General features: G+C 41.3%; 1 protein-coding gene across 1 annotated transcript in view; it reads left to right on the top strand.

Annotated features, from left to right (window-relative positions):
• Positions 1-16,411, top strand: part of CRMP1 (collapsin response mediator protein 1) — a 235,575-nt gene extending 219,164 nt beyond the window's left edge. The window contains exons 11-14 of the mRNA XM_063134405.1: positions 330-500; positions 2,076-2,255; positions 15,451-15,616; positions 16,291-16,411. Of these exons, the coding sequence (XP_062990475.1) occupies positions 330-500; positions 2,076-2,255; positions 15,451-15,616; positions 16,291-16,382 (609 nt within the window). The 3' untranslated portion in view covers positions 16,383-16,411. The remainder of the gene's footprint in view (positions 1-329; positions 501-2,075; positions 2,256-15,450; positions 15,617-16,290) is intronic.
• Positions 16,412-17,611: the final 1,200 nt, after the last annotated feature.

Raw genomic sequence — 17,611 nt, 5'->3', positions numbered from 1 at the left:
AAATATGGAACATTTATAGACCTCATCAAGCAGTAAAACATGGATATCAAGTTTCAAGGTATTTAGCTTAACAGGTGTGATTTTGTAAGCAATAGAAGTTTGAAGCTTATAATGGTGGTGGGCGGGGAGTTTGTTGTTTTTTCCAACTCCCCTTAGCTAAAGAGGCACTTTAATACTTTGGGATGACCTCAACAGCTAACCCATCTGGTGGGTTACTCAGGAATGATATGTTTCTAGGGTTTTCACCTATTGCCTTTGAATCTTTTTCATATCTACTTATGATTACATCGCTGTACTTATGATACATTAATCATAATAAATTGATTTAGTCTACAGGTAAAATGGATGAAAACCAGTTTGTTGCAGTAACCAGTACCAGTGCAGCCAAAATCTTTAATCTGTATCCACGAAAGGGCAGGATTGCTGTGGGTTCTGATGCTGATGTTGTGATCTGGGATCCAGAGAAAGGGAAGACAATCACAGCCAAAAGTCACAAATCGGTAAGAGGAATAGCTTTTCTGAAGGCCAGTTGAGACATGATTGTTTTTAATGTTGCAGATTGCTGAAAAGTTCTCACCCATGGCAGAGCAACATATGCACAAATGGTCCTTACTGTATGCATCACCCAATCATATTCAGTGAATGGTTGTCAGAAGTGATGCTACCAGAAACACAGAGGTACTCACGTGCATACCTTGCATACCATTGGACAACAGAAGAAACTTTTAAGTGGCCTACAAACACGTCGCAATGTCTAAACCTTGGTAGACCTGTAGTGCTGTGCAAAAGCAGGAATACAAGTTATTCATACTGTATAATTAGATGTCCCTTCACCTTTTGCGGTTCTGTGATGTTGACCTTGAACAAAATGTTTAGGTAAAGTGGATTTTATTATTGCATTTAGTTATTTACAACGTTTCTATACTGCTCCATATCTAAGACAGATTCCAAAGCGGTATAGAAATGTGGCTGTGATCCAAAGTGGCTTTGATACAAAGAATTGCTTAGACTTGTGTGTGTTGGGTATGTGTGTGTGCATGCACTCACCCAGTGGCATATTTGACATTTTCCCTCCATATGCCATATTAACAGTGATGCAGTGGAGCCAAGTCTCACAAGATTGAAGAGCTAGGCCGTTTTTGATTAGCAGGACAATGACATCATCTGCCCTTTCACTTTAGCTTCCCTATTGCCCCCTGAGTGTACCTGCAATCTTGATAGTAGCTGGTGAGGAAATGTTTTTTTCCAACTACAATATATTGCTGGGTAGGGTGACCATATGGAAAGGAGGATAACACTCCTGTATCTTTAACAGTGCATAGAAAAGGGAATTTCAGCAGGTTATATGCATGCAGCACCTGGTGAAATTCCCTCTTCATCACAACAGTTAAAGCTGCAGGAACATAGCTAGAGTGACCAGATACAAAAGATGGCAGGGCACTAACTTCCAAGAATTCTGGAAAGATCTGACCCTGTTGACTTTCCCTTTTGAGAAACTTTTCATCAATTTCACTTTAGGGAATTTTTCTCTTTTGAAGTCAGAAGTGACTGTGCTGGAATTGTTTGGCAATTTCCACTGACATATAATTTAAATTCAATAGCACTGTGGTCACTGTTTCCAATGATACATCTCACACTAGGTTCTGGTTGGTTCTGTGACCAACTGTTCTTTGACAATCATTTACAGTATCTAGACATTTTACTTCTTTATCATGACCAGAACACATATATATCCCATCTATGTGAGGGTAACTTAAGTCACACATTACCACAACCCTTTGTATGTGCTCTTGATTTCATTCTCCATCTCAAGACCACACTAAGCATTTGGTCAGAGAGTCCTTAGTATTAAAATTATATTTCAGTTTTCTCATGTGAACTGAAACTGGACTGGTCAGCTCAGATGCAGTACACTGGAACAACTTCAGTTGCAGCTGAACCAAAATATTTAATTGCTTGACTTCCTGATGATTAAAAACTAAACTAACATACTTAACACCTTCTGCAGTTGAATTAATAAGGTACAAAGCATGCCTATAAATATATGAGAATAAGCTCTTTTTGTTTTTGTTCAGGCTGTTGAGTATAATATCTTTGAAGGCATGGAATGCCATGGTGCTCCCCGCATAGTCATTAGCCAAGGGAAGATTGTATTTGAGGATGGAAATCTCTATGTAAGTAAAGGAATGGGCCGTTTCATTCCCCGGAAGCCTTTCCCTGAATACCTGTATCAACGTATCAAAATTAGAAATAAGGTAGGTTTGCATACATCTTCAGAGTCAAAGATTTTTACTTTGTTGTTGTTAACTATTTGTATAATGTATTGTGGTGCAAAAAATGCTTTAATAACAGGTTTATGAGTTATCTAGGGTGAGAGAGTGTGATGTGCCCAAGCTAATCCAATTTGGTTATACCATTGCCTAATCGAAGGAATGAAATATCGCAGCATATGAAGGTTGGCTGTGGCTTCAACACTCTGCAGGATTGGGGGCAGATTTAAGATTAACCACACCCAGAGGGTGATTATTCCTAATGTTTGTGGGTCTTCGGAGGTTTTTTGATTGACACACCTTTGACTATTTGGCAGTATAGAAATGTAACAAATGAATAAATAAATAAATAAATATCTAGCATTCCAATTAGTGCTTTTGTCATTCTATGGAATATGGTGATGGTCAACAACAACAATATATTGCAGTCAATAGACAAAGGTTACATACAAAAGGACTGAGCATACAGTTAGCTATTAAAAAGATAAGTAATCATAGAGGATCTAATAGAAATGGCCAAGTTCAAAAACTTGGCCATATGCTCAGTGACTGATTTGTCTGAGTTCCAAAGTAATAGGGACATTAAGAATTCAATTGGGTAACCAGTAAAAGATTGTAAAATGGGGTTCAGAAGATCATTCCTAGCCCCTTGATAAAATCTACAGAACAGTAACACATGTGATAGGGTTTCCACCTTGGTATTTTTACAGGGATAGCATCTGTTGAACAGTGGGATTTTGTTGTACCTGCCATCTAAAAGTTTAGAGGGAAGAATGTTAAGTCTGGCTAGTGAGAATGCTCTCCTGTATGTGGGGATTGTTAACCAGTGCAGCTAGGGTGGTGATCCAAGCCATTGACAAGATCACGCCTAGGTTTCTTCTCATCTGACTTCTTGGCATACTTGGGAGCTGAGAGCAATAAAACAGCTGGGATGATGACTGGAATGTAGGTAGTGAAAAACTCAAAGCAGATATGAATAAACACAGAGAAGTTATCATCTTATAGTCTACTCTGTGGTGTTAATGATGGTGAAGAGCCAATAATTTTCTGCCACCATTTTATCTTTACAATGCTGTCCAGCAGATCTTTTCTGAGTGGTACATGCCAGCAAGCAGATGTTAAAGGGACCTTCTGGTCTGCTGTGTCTTGTTTGCTAAGCATTTGGATTTCATTATCAGTGAATCCCCAGTGACTTGGCTGCAATATTTCTATTTATTTATTTATTTATTTATTTAAGCAATTTTTATGCCACCATTCAGCCAAAAAAGGCTCTCACGGCAGCTTACAAAAGTATTTCTTGACAGTCCCTGCCCACAGGCCTACAATCTAAAAGACATGACACAAAAGGAAAGGGGATTGGGAGGGAGGAGGAGAGGGGAAAGGAAAGCAAATTCAGGCACTACAATCTTAGTTGCAAAAAATATTAGTGAATGTAGCAAGAGCACTTTTGAGTCATGTGTTGTTGGATGAATTTCAGCTATTGAGGCCTGACAACAACATGCTTGGAGAGAAATGGGCCACCACTTGCCTGATTGGCATTCACCTTTCCAGGGTCACATGATGGCAAGCAGGAATGGGCTGAGTGGTTGGGTCCAAGAGGCCAGAAACACCTTCATGTTTTGAATTCTTGGGGAGAGTGGAATATACATTTATCCAAAAGAGTACTAGACCTAAAGGCCAGTTGACCTGAAGAATTAAGATATTACTGCTAGTACCTACATCAAGCTGTAAAATATGTGAGTTGTTACCTGTTAAAATCATAGTTTCCTGGCTGTCCTGGGCACAACCTCTATTAGATTTAGCTGGTTGGGTGTGTACAAGGTGGGAAAAGCCATAGAGGTGACCCAGATTTCTTGAATAAAAAGAATTTTAATTTGGTACCATTTAAAAAAAATTCTTATCTACCTGTTTAGAAGACTATCTTGTGACATTCTAGGAAAGTACTCTAATAGAAGTAGCAATGCTAGCCTGTGAGCACTGACCAACCCTCTTAGGTCTGACATCCATCCCTGGGAAAAATTTGGAGCAGATTATAAAGTCAACCTTTAAGAAACAAATTACAAATAACAAATCCTGTCAGACTAATCTGATCTCATTTTTTCATCGGGTAACCTCCCTTGTGGACTGTGGGAATGCTGTGGACGTCATGTATCTTGACTTCAGCAAAGCTTCTGACAAAGTGCCCTATGATATTCTGATTAACAAACTAGCTAAAAGTGGGCTACATAGAACAACTATTAGGTGGATTCATGGTTGGCTACAGAATCAGACTCAAAGAGTACTTATCAATGGAACCTTCTCAAACTCGGGAGAGGCAACAAGTGGGGTACCACAGGGCTCAGTCCTGGGCCCAGTGCTCTTCAAAAAATTTATTAATGATTTGGACGAGGAGGTGCAGGGAACACTTATCAAATTTACAGATGACAAAAAATTGGGTGGGATAGCTAATACCCTGGAAGACAGAAACAAACTTCAAAGTCATCTTGATAGGCTGGAGTGCTGGGCTGAAAACAACAGAATGAACTTTAATAGGTATAAATGGCAAGTTCTACATCTAGGGGGGAAAACAAAATGCACAGTTACAAGATGGGGGATACTTGGCTCAGCAATACTACAAATGAGAAGGATCTTGGAATTGTTGTAGATCACAAGCTGAATATGAGCCAACAGCGTGATGTGGCTGCAAAAAAAGCAAATGCTGTTTTGGGATGCATTAATAGAGGTATAGCTTCCTAATTGCGTGAGGTACTGGTTCCCCTCTATTCGGCCCTGGTTAGTCTTCATCTTCAGTATTGCATCCAGTTCAAGAAGGATGTAGACAAGCTGGAGGATGTTCAGAAGAGGGCAATGAGGATGATCAGGGGTCTGGAAACAAAGCCCTTTGAGGAGTGACTGAAAGAACTGGGCATGTTTAGCCTGGAGAAGAGAAGATTGAGGGGAGACATGATAACACTCTTCAAATACTTAAAAGGTTGTCACACAGTTCTAGTTCCCCTCTATTCAGCACTAGTTAGACCTCATCTTGAGAATTGCGTCCAGTTCTGGGCACCACACTTCAAGAAGGATGCAGACAAGCTGGAACGTGTTCAGAGGAGGGCAACGAGGATTATCAGGAGTCTGGAAACAAAGCCCTATGAGGAGAGACTGAAAGAACTGGGCATGTTTAGCCTGGAGAAGAGAAGATTGAGGGGAGACATGATAGTACTCTTCAAATACTTAAAAGGTTGTCACACAGAGGAGGGCCAGGTTTTCTTCTCGATCATCCCAGAATGCAGGACGCGGAATAATGGGCTCAAGTTACAGGAAGCCAGATTCCAGCTGGACATCAGGAAAAGCATCCTGACTGTTAGAGCAGTATGACAATGGAACCAGTTACCTAGGGAGGTTGTAGGCTCTCCCCCACTAGAGGCATTCAAAAGGCAGCTGGACAACCATCTGTGAGGTATGCTTTAAGGTGGATTCCTGCATGGAGCATGGGGTTGGACTCGATGGTCTTATAGGCCCCTTCCAACTCTACTATTCTGTGATTCTATGATTCTATGAATAGCAGCATCTTGTTTATGAGATCCTGTTCCTTCAGATGAATTTTCAATATCCTTGTCTTCACATGGCCTATCTATTGCTGGAGTCTGAGAGGGTGAAATTGACTGCCACTCACATACAACTTCTAAACCTAAGGAGTGTTCGTCTGCTATAGAGTTCTGTGCTGCATAATATACAGTTTGAGGGAAAGGTGGAACTTTGGCCCTATTCCTTAGAGGGTGCACAGAAGGAAGGAATAATAAATTTATCTCCACTGTAACATTTTGTAATTTGTTTTGAAATAATCGCAGCTCAGTTAGATTTGATTTTCCTGGAGATATGGACTTAGTGGGCTCAGTAGCAGATAGGGGCAAGGATGATATAAATGGTATCCAACAAGATAGTGATTGTCTTGCTGTTTGCTCTTCTGCAACGTTCTCCTCCAGGGTATTTAAAAATAGATGGTCTCAGTGTTCCCACAGAACCAATGTCATCTGATTGTAGAGCTGAAGCCTTAGAAAGGTTTTGCAAAGTGCAGAGCAGCCTTTGGCTAAACTTTTCAAAAGCGTATGAAGCCTGCCAGTGATATACTGTAGACTGTAGTTCCATTACCAGCAACTCATAGAATATTTCACTTAAAGCTCCTTCTTCAGGTATGACAGTACCAAATGGTTGTTCAGTTGGGGAGAGCTTTTCACCAGAATCTACAACATAATGACTCTCAATCTGGTGAGCTAGCCCAGAGATAAACCCTCTACATTCAAAATTGGATAAGCATTTCAGAGAGAATTCTTATTCATATGCCTGGCAAAATCTAACTCTTTAATTTTAATCTCATCATTACCATCTAGATTTATTAAATTGTTAAAAGGAGAATTCGATGCAGGACACAAAAATGGAATAAAAGAATTGACAGAAGCACTAGTGCAATTCCAACAGGTGGAAGGTTCAAAAGCAAATCTGAAGGAATCAGACCTCATGTGTTTAAATATAGGACCCCAAAAACAAATAGAAATTTCAAAGCAGACAGAGTCCAATCCAGGAGAACTTCCTGTCTTTGGGTCTCTATAACCTGACAATTCATAGATAATCCTTCAATCAAAAGTTGACTCCAGATGTTAAAAATGCCCTCAGGCATGCTTCAGCATACTTCAGAGTACTCCTCCTGTAGACAGGCTTGTGAGAGTCTGTTGTATTCAAACAATCCTAGACTGTAAAACTGGACCTAAATTTCAGGATTTCAATCACTAAAACAAATTCTACAATTCCCCAGATCTCCAATTCTGGTCTCAATGTTCAGCATCTGGTGATTCCTCTCAGTAGTGGCCCTCTCTTCTCTTCCCTCTCTCTTGTCCAGGCCTCAATAGGATCTACTAGCCCAACACCTACCAAACTCTTACCTTGTTCTTTTGTTCTGTTTTCTTGTTCTTACGTTGTGTTCAAAAACAATTACTCCCTTATAAATCTGCAGGCTAACAGGCAACATTAAAGTATTGTGGGAGCATAATTCTTCAAGTCGGAAAAGGTTTGTTTGCCTCTGTTATCAAAAATGAGGTGTAACTTTTTCCTCCTCTCTGGGCCCATGTCCCAGGTCAGTTGTAAACCTCAGCTTTTACTTCATGGGAAAGGAACCATTTCTTAGCCCTGCTGTAGAGATAGATTTGACAGTAAAACACTAAAAGGAAAAAAATGGAACACTCAGAAACTCAGTCTGCTGCTCTGTGAGTGGAAACCAGAAGCCTGAATGGAAATCTATGGCTCCAAGCAATAGAGTTACTAATACTACTACAGTGAGACTTCTTTAGGAGAGAGACCAAAAAGATATATCAGAAGCTGTTTCAATTATTCTCTGTTCTTTGTTAGTTGCTGTCTCTTTGCAGCAGCAGGATAGTCAGGTTGTTTACCTGTAACTGAAGTTCTTTGAGTGGTCTTCTGTGTATTCACACATATGGGCTGTGCTTGTTTCGGGAAAACTTACAATATCTGAAGAAAATTTTGGTGGGAACCCTTCCCAACTCTCCCAGTGCGCACACTCCAGCAGGTTCCCACTCCCTTCCTCAGTTCAAAAGGGACCACCAATTTTGGCCCCTTCGAACTGATGAAAACTGATGAAAAAATCAGTAAACAACTGATTCTGATACAAAAGTGGCGATAGTGGGAGAGTTGTGTAAATGCACAGATGACCACTCAAAGAACTTCAGTTACAAGTAAGCAACCTGAATTCTTCATAGTCTCTCTGCATCACACATATGAGCAAATACCAAGCTTCACCAGGAGGAGAGTTGGGTATCCTATTGCAAAATGGCAGACAGCACCATCCAACCAAAAAAGCAGACCTGGCGAACTCAGATATCCAGTCGGTAATGCTTTACAAAGGTAGATAGAGTAGACCAAGTTGCTGCCTTACAATACACCCCTTCAAAAAGCCACCAATGTAGCCATTGCCATCATAGAGCGTGGCCAAATCTGTTTAGAAAGCTGAAATCCCGATAGGTCATAAGGGCAAGGAATAAAAGGAACATGATAGTCAGAGACTACTACCGACCACCCAATCAAGGAGAAGACGAGGATGAAACTTTTGAGAAACAAGTTGCCTGTGTTTCAAGGAAATGTGATGTAGTAATGACGGGGGACTTCAATTATCCCAATATCTGTTGGGAGACAAATACTGCCAAACGTGGCCCTTCCAAGAAATTCCTGACATGTGTGGGTGATAACTTTCTCCTACAGAAAGTGAAGAAATTAACTAGGTGATTGACTATCCTTGACTTGATATTGACCAATAAGGATGACTTAGTGAATAAAAAGGCACTTACGGGAACTCTAAGGGAAAGTGACCACGACATACCTGAATTCTTGATTTTAAAGCAGGGTGGATAAAAATCAATGATTTAATATATTTATGAAATTGGATTTTTTAATTTAAATTGGATTTTTTTAATAAAATACTATTTGAGGAAAAATCTTTCTAAAGATAGTTTTCTATTTAAGATACATTATAGTCCAAAGGTTATTCATCATGAAATAAGGATTAATTTTTAATTACATAGCATGAGGCTGTTTAAATTTTTTGGTAAATGAATTCCATTATTTTTTTAATGTTTTTATACCACCCAATAGCCAAAGCTCTCTGGGTGGTTCACAAAAATTAAAACCATAAAGCGCATAAAAACAAGCAACAATCTAAAAACACAAATACAAAATACAATATAAAAAGCACAACCAGGATAAAACCACACAGCAAAAATTGATTTAGGTTAAAATATGGAATTAAAACAGCAAAGTTTAAATTTAAGTTAAATCAGGTGTTAAAATACTGAGAAAATTAAAGGCCTTCAACTGGTGACGGAAAGAGTACACTGTAGGTGCCAAGCGAACCTCTCTGGGGAGCTCGTTCCATAGCCGGAGTGCCACAGCAGAGAAAGCCCACCTCCTAGTAGCCACCTGCCTCACTTCCTTTGGCAGGGGCTCATGGAGAAGGACCCCTGTGGATGATCTTAAGGTCCAGGCAGGCACATATGGGAGGAGGCATTCCTTCAAATAGGAGGAAAGGAAAGGAACCTCTCCTGTAAGCACTGAGTCATTACTGACTCTTGGAGGGATGCCAGCTTTCGCTGACGTTTTCTTGGCAGGCCTTATAGCGGGGTGGCTTGCCATTGCCTTCCCCAGTCGTAATTACCATTCCCCCAGCTAGCTGGGTACTCATTTTACCGACCTCGGGAGGATGGAAGGCTGAGTTAACCCAAGCCGGCTGCCTGAAACCAGCTTCTGCTGGGATCGAACTCAGGCCGTGGGGAGAGTTTCGGCTGCAGAAACTGCTGCTTTACTGCTCTGCGCCACACGAGGCTCTCCTTCAAATAACCTGGCCCCAAACCATTTAGGGCAGTGGTTCCCAAACTTTTTCAAGTTACTGCCCCCTTGGTTCCACAAACTCATGTCCAGTGCCCCCTACCTACACTATAAAATCATTATTCAGAATAGCAGTTTTCAACGACCCACTAAGGAAGATAATAACAATAAAATTCAAAACAGTAACAAATTCATAATCAACAGGTTCCCTCAGAAGTAAGTCTCATGGAGTCCAATGGGGTCGAGGAGGGAGAGGGAAGGGTTAACGACAGCGGCGGCAAGCCCCTCACCAAGGAGCATCCGGCGGGGCCAAAATGCTGCTGCAAGAGAACGCATGTTCTTAAAAAGGTCAATCACAGCAGTATCCTAACTTTAAAAAAAATCTCCATTTTTTGCAGTTGGTATATCAGCCTAAGCTGATAAAAGGTGCTCTTTGTCACTAAGTTCACCTGTGCCCCAAGTGACAGTTCTGGATCCAAGAGCACCCCGAAACTACGACCCGATCCTTTAGGGAGAGTGCAACCTCGTCCAGACAGGGCAAACATCACCTCGCCAGACAGATGAACCACCCGCTAACAGTACTTCCATCCTCTATTAGTGGAACTGCATTAAGCGTGGTGTCCAACTCAAGACGAATCTGAGTGACTTTATCTTCAAAGTGCCCTGCAAACTCATCAAAGCGTGCTACCGAGGGTTCAACCATCTCACGCCCCAGCCCAGAGTGTAACAGGCCACGAACCACCCGGAAAAGCTCTGCCGGACGACACTGTGAAGATGCAATGCTGGTGGTAAAAAATATCTCTTTACCACCCTCACCGCCACAGAGTAGGCTCAATGGTGAGCTCTAACCCGTGTTTGGTCAGACTCAGCACAAGTTTTCGTCCACCTGCATTCTAGTCATCTCCTCTTGCTTCATTGCCCTCAAGTGTATACCAAGGAGCTCGCCAGGCTCTGCTCAGAGGGAGAGGGCACTTGGGCGCGATCGTGTCAACCGCCCGAGTCATCTCTGCAATCCACAGAGCGACCTGGGCTTCGACAGGAGCACCGGCCATATTAGCAGGAATATCCCCCAGAGCCCTCTGGAATCCATTGGAGTCCATTACCCTCCGGGGCAGACAATTTTAATAGGCCCCCCACCCTTGCAGAGGGGAAAGGTTGCCGAGAGTCTAAACCTCATTAGGAAGTGATCTGGTCATGACAAGGGAGTGGATGTTACTTCGCCCACTTTGATCACCATCCTCCTGTCCAATCCATTCACAATGTCATGCTCTTCTAGAGATTTCTGTAAGATTATTTTTCTCCTTCCAATAAAGTACAGAAGAAAAGTTGTCCAAATATGAATGATTAACCCATTAAACTAGAGATAGTTCACCTCATAATAATGTCATAATTATCTATGATGTGTTTCTAATAGTATAACCAAATCAGTATTTTTTTTTATATAACTGTCAAACTAATCTGAAAAGTTGCTATTCTAAAAATGAAACCTTCATCTGGTTGTAAATATATTAAAATTATACCAGCAAGAATGAGTCTTTGGTAACTCTGAGTTGTGTAAAATATAGCGAGGAAGAGTGCACTTTTTTGGGGGGGGGGGAGTCACATGATTAAATTGAGTTTCTAAGTAGTGATTTAAATCATGATTTAAATCAAATTCACCCAGTTTTAAAGGAAGCAAAAGCTGAGTGTAGCCATACACGTACTCTGGATTTTAGGAAAGCCTATTTTAATAAACTCAGAACTATGATAAGAAAGGTCCCATGGCAAGAGACCCTAATGAGAAAAGGAGTCCAAGATAGGTGGGAGTTTTTAAAAAAGGAAATTTTAAAGGCACAATTATGAACAATTCCAAAAAGGAAAAAAGATAGAAGACAACAGAAGAAACTAATGTGGCTCCACAAAAAGCTTAGAGATGACCTGAAAACAAGAAACGATACATATAGAAAGTGGAAGGAAATCCAGGCTACAAAAGAAGAGTACAGATAGGTAGCACAGAAGTGCTGAAATGGTGTCAGGAAGGCTAAAGCTGAGAATGAGCTGAGACTAGCAAGGGACTCTAAAAGTAATAAAAAGGCTGTCTTCAGATGCATGAATAGTAAAGGACAGAGGAAAGAAATGGTGTTTCAACAGCTTAATGAGGATGGCAAATTGATGACAAAGAAAAGGCTGAAGTTCTCAATTCCTACTTTGACTCAGTCTTCTCCCAAAACAGGGTCTACGACCCTTCCCGTGGAAAAAGTGAACTACAAGCTGAAGGGGCAGGATTAGAGTTTGAGATTGATAAACAAATGGTCAAGGAACACCTAATATCTTTGTACAAGTTCAAATCTCCTGGGTCTGACTGTGAAGGAGGAGAAATAAGAGGCTGTCAGTAGACATGTTCAGCTCCAGCCATGTCCTGCTGGGACTGCCTCGGCCTGCACTTCTTGCTCACCAAGTGCTCCATCAGGAGGGCCGGCCCACCTACTTTCCCCCATTTATTGGGCCTATTTCTGGGCATGTGCAGAGTGCCTCCCCTTCCTCCATCTTAAGGGTGAAGGTTGTACATGCGCTTTCCCCAGTTTCTGAAGAAACAACGATATCAGGATGGGGTGCCTTTGAGCATGTCCAGAGTTCAGCCTCTCAAAGTCACGCTGTTGTATCTAGTTATTATTTTAAAACCACACATGGCAGGTGGGAGGAAGCACCACAAATGGATGCAGCCCATTTAGGTGGGTTGTTTCCGTTTATGTAGAATTGGGTTGACTGCTTGAGAGAGACCTTAGGAATCATATTGGTTGCCAAAGGCTGGTAAGTCCAGCCTTCCACCCAAGGCATGCTGGCAGTTCTGCCCAAGGCATGCTGATAGTTGAAGGCATGAACATAGGTTTTTTTATTAGATTCTTTCCAAATACTTAAAACCCCAAAATTCATGTTTTTAGATTTTTCTGGTATATTGTACAGCCAGACCTATCACTGTGTCAAATTTCAAGTTTCTAACTTATCTGGAAGTGGGTAAACATTTCTGGACATACATGACATACACATACTTTCTTTTTTATAGGTAGAGATTTTTATTTTTTATTTATTTATTACGTTTATATACTGCCCCATAGCCTAAGCTCTCTGGGCGGTTTACAACAGTTAAAAACAGTGAACATTAAAAACAAATATACAAAAATTTAAAACCATCAAAAGCATAAAAACAACAATATCCACTTAAAACAAACTATTCTGGAGTCAGTTAAAAAAAAAATCAGCATATGTTGTTAACAGCCTGGGAGAAAAGTCTTGACCTGGTGCCGAAAAGATAACAATGTTGGCACCAGGTGAGCCTCGCCGGGGAGATCATTCCCTAATTGGGGGGCCACCACTGAAAATGCCCTCTCCCTTGTTGCCATCCTCCGAGCTTCCCTTGGAGTAGACACTCAGGGGAGGACCTTAGATGTTGAGCATAGTGTACGGGTAGGTTCATGACAGGAGAGGCGTTCCGTCAGGTATTATGGTCTCAAGCCGTGTAAGGCTTTATAGGTTAAAACCAACACTTTGAATCGGGCTCAGAAATGTATAGACAGCCAATGCAAGCAGGCCAGAATCGGTCTTATATGTTAAACCTTCTGGTTCTGGTTATCAATCTGGTCGCTGCATTTTGCACAAGCTTCAGCTTCCGTACCATCTTCAAAGGCAGCCCCACATAGAGTGCATTGCAGTAATCTAATTTGGAGGTTACCAGAGCACGGACAACTGAAGCTAGGTTATCCCTGTCCAGATAGGGGCATAGCTGGGCCATCAACCGAAGTTGGTAGAAAGCACTCTCTACCACCGAGGCCACCTGAGCCTCAAGGGACAGAGATGGTTCTAGGAGAACCCCCAAGCTACAAACCTGCTCCTTCAGAGGGAGTGCAACTCCATCCAGAACAGGTTGAACACCCACTATCTGGTCAGAAGAACCACCCACTAACATCTCAGTCTTGTCTGGATTAAGTTTCAGTTTATTAGCCCTCATCCAGTCCATTGTCACAGACAGGCACCGGTTCAGCACATCCACAGCCTCACCTGATGAAGATGAAGAGTAATAGAGCTGTGTGTCATCAGCGTACTGATGACAACACACTCCAAAACTCTGGATGACCGCCCCCAACAGTTTCATGTAAATGTTAAACAGCACAGGGGACAAGACTGACCCATGTGGAATCCCATACTGGAGAATCCACAGGGCCTCGCAATGTTCCCCAAGCACAATCTTCCGAAGCCAACGAGCCAAGTAGAAGCAGAACCATTGCAATGCAGTACCTCCCACTCCCAACTCAGCCAGTTGTTCCAGAAGGATACCATGGTTGATGGTACTGAAAGCCGCTGAGAGTTCAAGGAGAATCAACAGAGTCACACTCCCCCTGTCTTTCTCCCGACATAGGTCATCATACAGGGCGACCAAATCCAAATGTGCCCATTGGCCCAAGTGTTGGGGGGGGGGGGGTGTCTTGTCATATATTGCAAAGCATGTTTCTGTGCCAAAACCAGGCCTGAAACCCGACTGAAATGGATCCAGATAATCAGTGTCATCCAAGAGTGTCTGGAGCTGCCCACCACCACCCGCTCAAGGACCTTGCCCAGGAATGGAACATTTGCCACCAGCCTGTAGTTACTAAGATTTTCTTGGTCTAGGGAGGATTTCTTCAGGAGTAGTCTCACTACAGCCTCTTTCAGATGGCCTGGGACCACTCCTTCTCGCAGAGATGCATTCATCACTTCTTTGGCCCAGCCAGCTGTTCCATCCCTGCTAGCTTTCATTAGCCAAGAGGGGCAAGAATCCAATATGGAGGCAGTTGCACGAACCTTGTCAACATCCTCGAGTTGTTCCAACTGAAACTGGTATCAGTTTTTACCAATGTACCACAGTACCCACAGAATCATGCCAATGCACTTGCTAGAATATCAGCCCCAGGCTGGATTCCTTCCCTAAACACCCCCACCCCCACAAAAAAACAACAACCCCACCATTATGGAATGGGTGCTATGCCTGGTGGAGAGAGGAAGTTTTCATTCTATGAAATGGGTGTTTTTCTAGAGCAGAAAACTGGATTAAAACATCATTCAGCCACACTAGTTTGTGTTCTGTGAAATGGGTATTTTGTGATTGGCCACGCCCACCAGAGCAGTCATTTTATGAATGGATATGCTCTCATAGTAGCATTTTTGTGATGGTGCCCACAATACCATAAAAAAATCCAAATGTGCCCATTGGCCCAAGTGTTGGGGGGGGGTGTCTTGTCATATATTGCAAAGCATGTTGTTTCCAGGGGCTTAAGAATAAATGTTAACATATATATGCCCTCCCACTCTTGCACAAGAGGTGGATGTGACAATGGAGGAAGCATGAATCACTCACATCTGCTCTGCTGCCCCTTTGGGTGAACATTTATAGCCACCCACAGCATAGATCTTGACTGATAAAAGATTGAAACTACAACATTGGAAAAATAAAAGTTTACTGCTTATAATGCAATGGATTGAAGACCTAACAACACTAGCAACATTTGAAAGACTGGTATATAGGTGCCATTCACAATTGGACTTATATTTAGGTATTTGGTCTGTCTTTACTAAAGTTTATGTGATTTTTTTAAAAAAAGAACATAATATTTGAAACTTGAGGTTTTTAAAGTATGTAGTTACACTTGCATTTTTCATTTTATTGTTTTGTTTTGTTTTGTTGAAACTTACAATTAAAAAAGTGATTTTAAAAAGCATTGATTTTGCGTGCAGGTACTGTGGGTAAAATGCCAGACCACTGAGGATGAGTCAATGCATTTCTCTTTTTAATACATAGGTAACAGAATTCCAAGGAGTTTCCAGAGGAATGTATGATGGTCCAGTCTATGAAGTCCCAGCAACAACAAAATATGCAACTCCTGCACCTTCCACTAAATCATCTCCTGCCAAAAACCAGCCCCCACTAATCAGGAACCTCCATCAATCGAATTTTAGCTTATCAGGTGAAACAGTGTGATAAACTATCAGAAAACCTTTTAAAAACATGATGCCCCATTAGAGATAATATTTGTAAAAAGCCACCCCTCAGCAATTTAGCAAGGGACAGTTGTGGCATAATAGACAGCTGCAGCATTGAAGAGCCATTTTGGGCAGGAAGAAAGTTTTCAGATTGAGTTGAGGCCCAGCTGCAAATGCAGCCTTATGCTGTACTATGTATGGCTCTGGGCACTTCTAATGAGCACTACATCTGTATACATGGGACTGGATGAAGGGTGCCCCCTTCCAACCGCCTAGTTTATATAGAACAGACAATAACTGCACAGACTACTTTTCTGAGAATGGTCCCATGATTTTACTAGTGCTGTATTGAAATACTCATTAGCTTCTATGAAACATTGCAGCAGGGGCTCAAGATCCAGTTTTAAATTAGTGTATGACTGATGTCAATTCATTACTTCAGAGCTCTTTCCCCTGAAAGTTATGCAATAGTGTGCATTTTCCAAAAACAATATTTGTGGAAGTCAGAATCAGTTTTCAACTACAATAGATAAAACCATTTTATGAAAAGATCATCCAAACTTAGCTTTTGTAATTACTGGGGCCATTGAATGCTGAATTAATGAAAGTCTAGAGAAGCTATTAACTATCACTGAACTTCTGGATTACTGTTTTACAGGTGCTCAGATAGATGATAACAACCCACGCCGTACTGGACATCGCATTGTTGCACCCCCTGGTGGCCGCTCCAATATTACTAGTCTTGGATGAGCTCAAATAGAAACTGGAAAAACAAGAATGAAGGGTCATGGGAACAATCTTCATTCTGTTCTACGTCTCTGTTGTTCACCTTAACACTTTATTCAATACTAATGCTAGCAAAAACTGTGTCCTTTAAAAACAAAACGGATAGAAAGTTCTTGTGATAGTGTACTGTGTTTGCTTGAAACTCATTGGCTCACAATTGTGCTTTCATTCCTTAGTCATTGTAAAACACGTTGCTTTCATTGCCTCATTAGTGACTACTGCTTTTAACTTTGTCTTATAACTACTTGATGAGTCCTTTGCACCTTCCCCATCTTAGCTGTGCTAGAGTAGTTGATGCATGTTACTGATGCAACTTGCACTTTGTGAGTGAGTCCATTTTAGAACACGTTGCCAACAATTAGCTAGACATGATGTCAAAGTAAGAATTTCCACTAAAGAAGGAAGGCCTTTTAAAAACATGCCATAGAATAAAACAGGCAGCTTTTTGATAATGTGATTTTTAAATTTATTATAGGCTTAACTAAGAAGCCTTGTCAAATAAGAGCTTCAACAGAAGAGAGCCTAACAGCTCTGTTCCACTTAGTAGATTCCATGCGTGTCTTTATTTTTAGGAAGAGCTATAACTTCCACATGATGCAGTTGCCATCTTGTTCAGAGTATTTCCACACTAGGACCGTAGCACTCACTGTTTGCATGATTCTTTTTATTTATTTATTTTTGTATTTGCAAATAATTCAAATTGTTGAATTGTTAAAGTTTTTATACAGAGTTCTTTTCTCTTTTATAAATCACATTCATTCCTACTTATAACGTATCAAATCTAATTGTTGTGGTTCATTTTTTTAATTCAAGGCTTGTGAAATAAAAGAAAATGAAATTAATTGCTTTTACTTCTAGTTCATAAAATAGTTGTTATTTATTTGCACATCATGAAGGAAACAAGTGTTTTAGGAAAACTAAAAACCCTGTTTCTTATGTGTTATGATTGCACTACACTGAGGGAAGCTCGGAGAATGGTAACTAGGGAGAGGGCCTTTTCTGTGGTGCCCCCCCCCCCCAATTTTGGAACTATCTCCCCCAGTGAGGCCTGCCTGGCGCCAACATTGTTATCTTTTTGGCGCCAAGTTAAGACTTTCCTTTTCTCCCAGGCATTTAACAGCATATGTTGAGTTTTAACAGACTCCAAAACTAGCTTTTGTTAGGATTGCACCCGAGGAAGGCTCCTCAGATGA

Source organism: Elgaria multicarinata, chromosome 9 (genome assembly GCF_023053635.1).
Source record: "Elgaria multicarinata webbii isolate HBS135686 ecotype San Diego chromosome 9, rElgMul1.1.pri, whole genome shotgun sequence".
Lineage (NCBI taxonomy): Eukaryota > Metazoa > Chordata > Lepidosauria > Squamata > Anguidae > Elgaria > Elgaria multicarinata.
The sequence above is the reverse complement of the archived record's forward strand: the minus strand, read 5'-3'. Positions and strand labels throughout refer to the sequence as shown.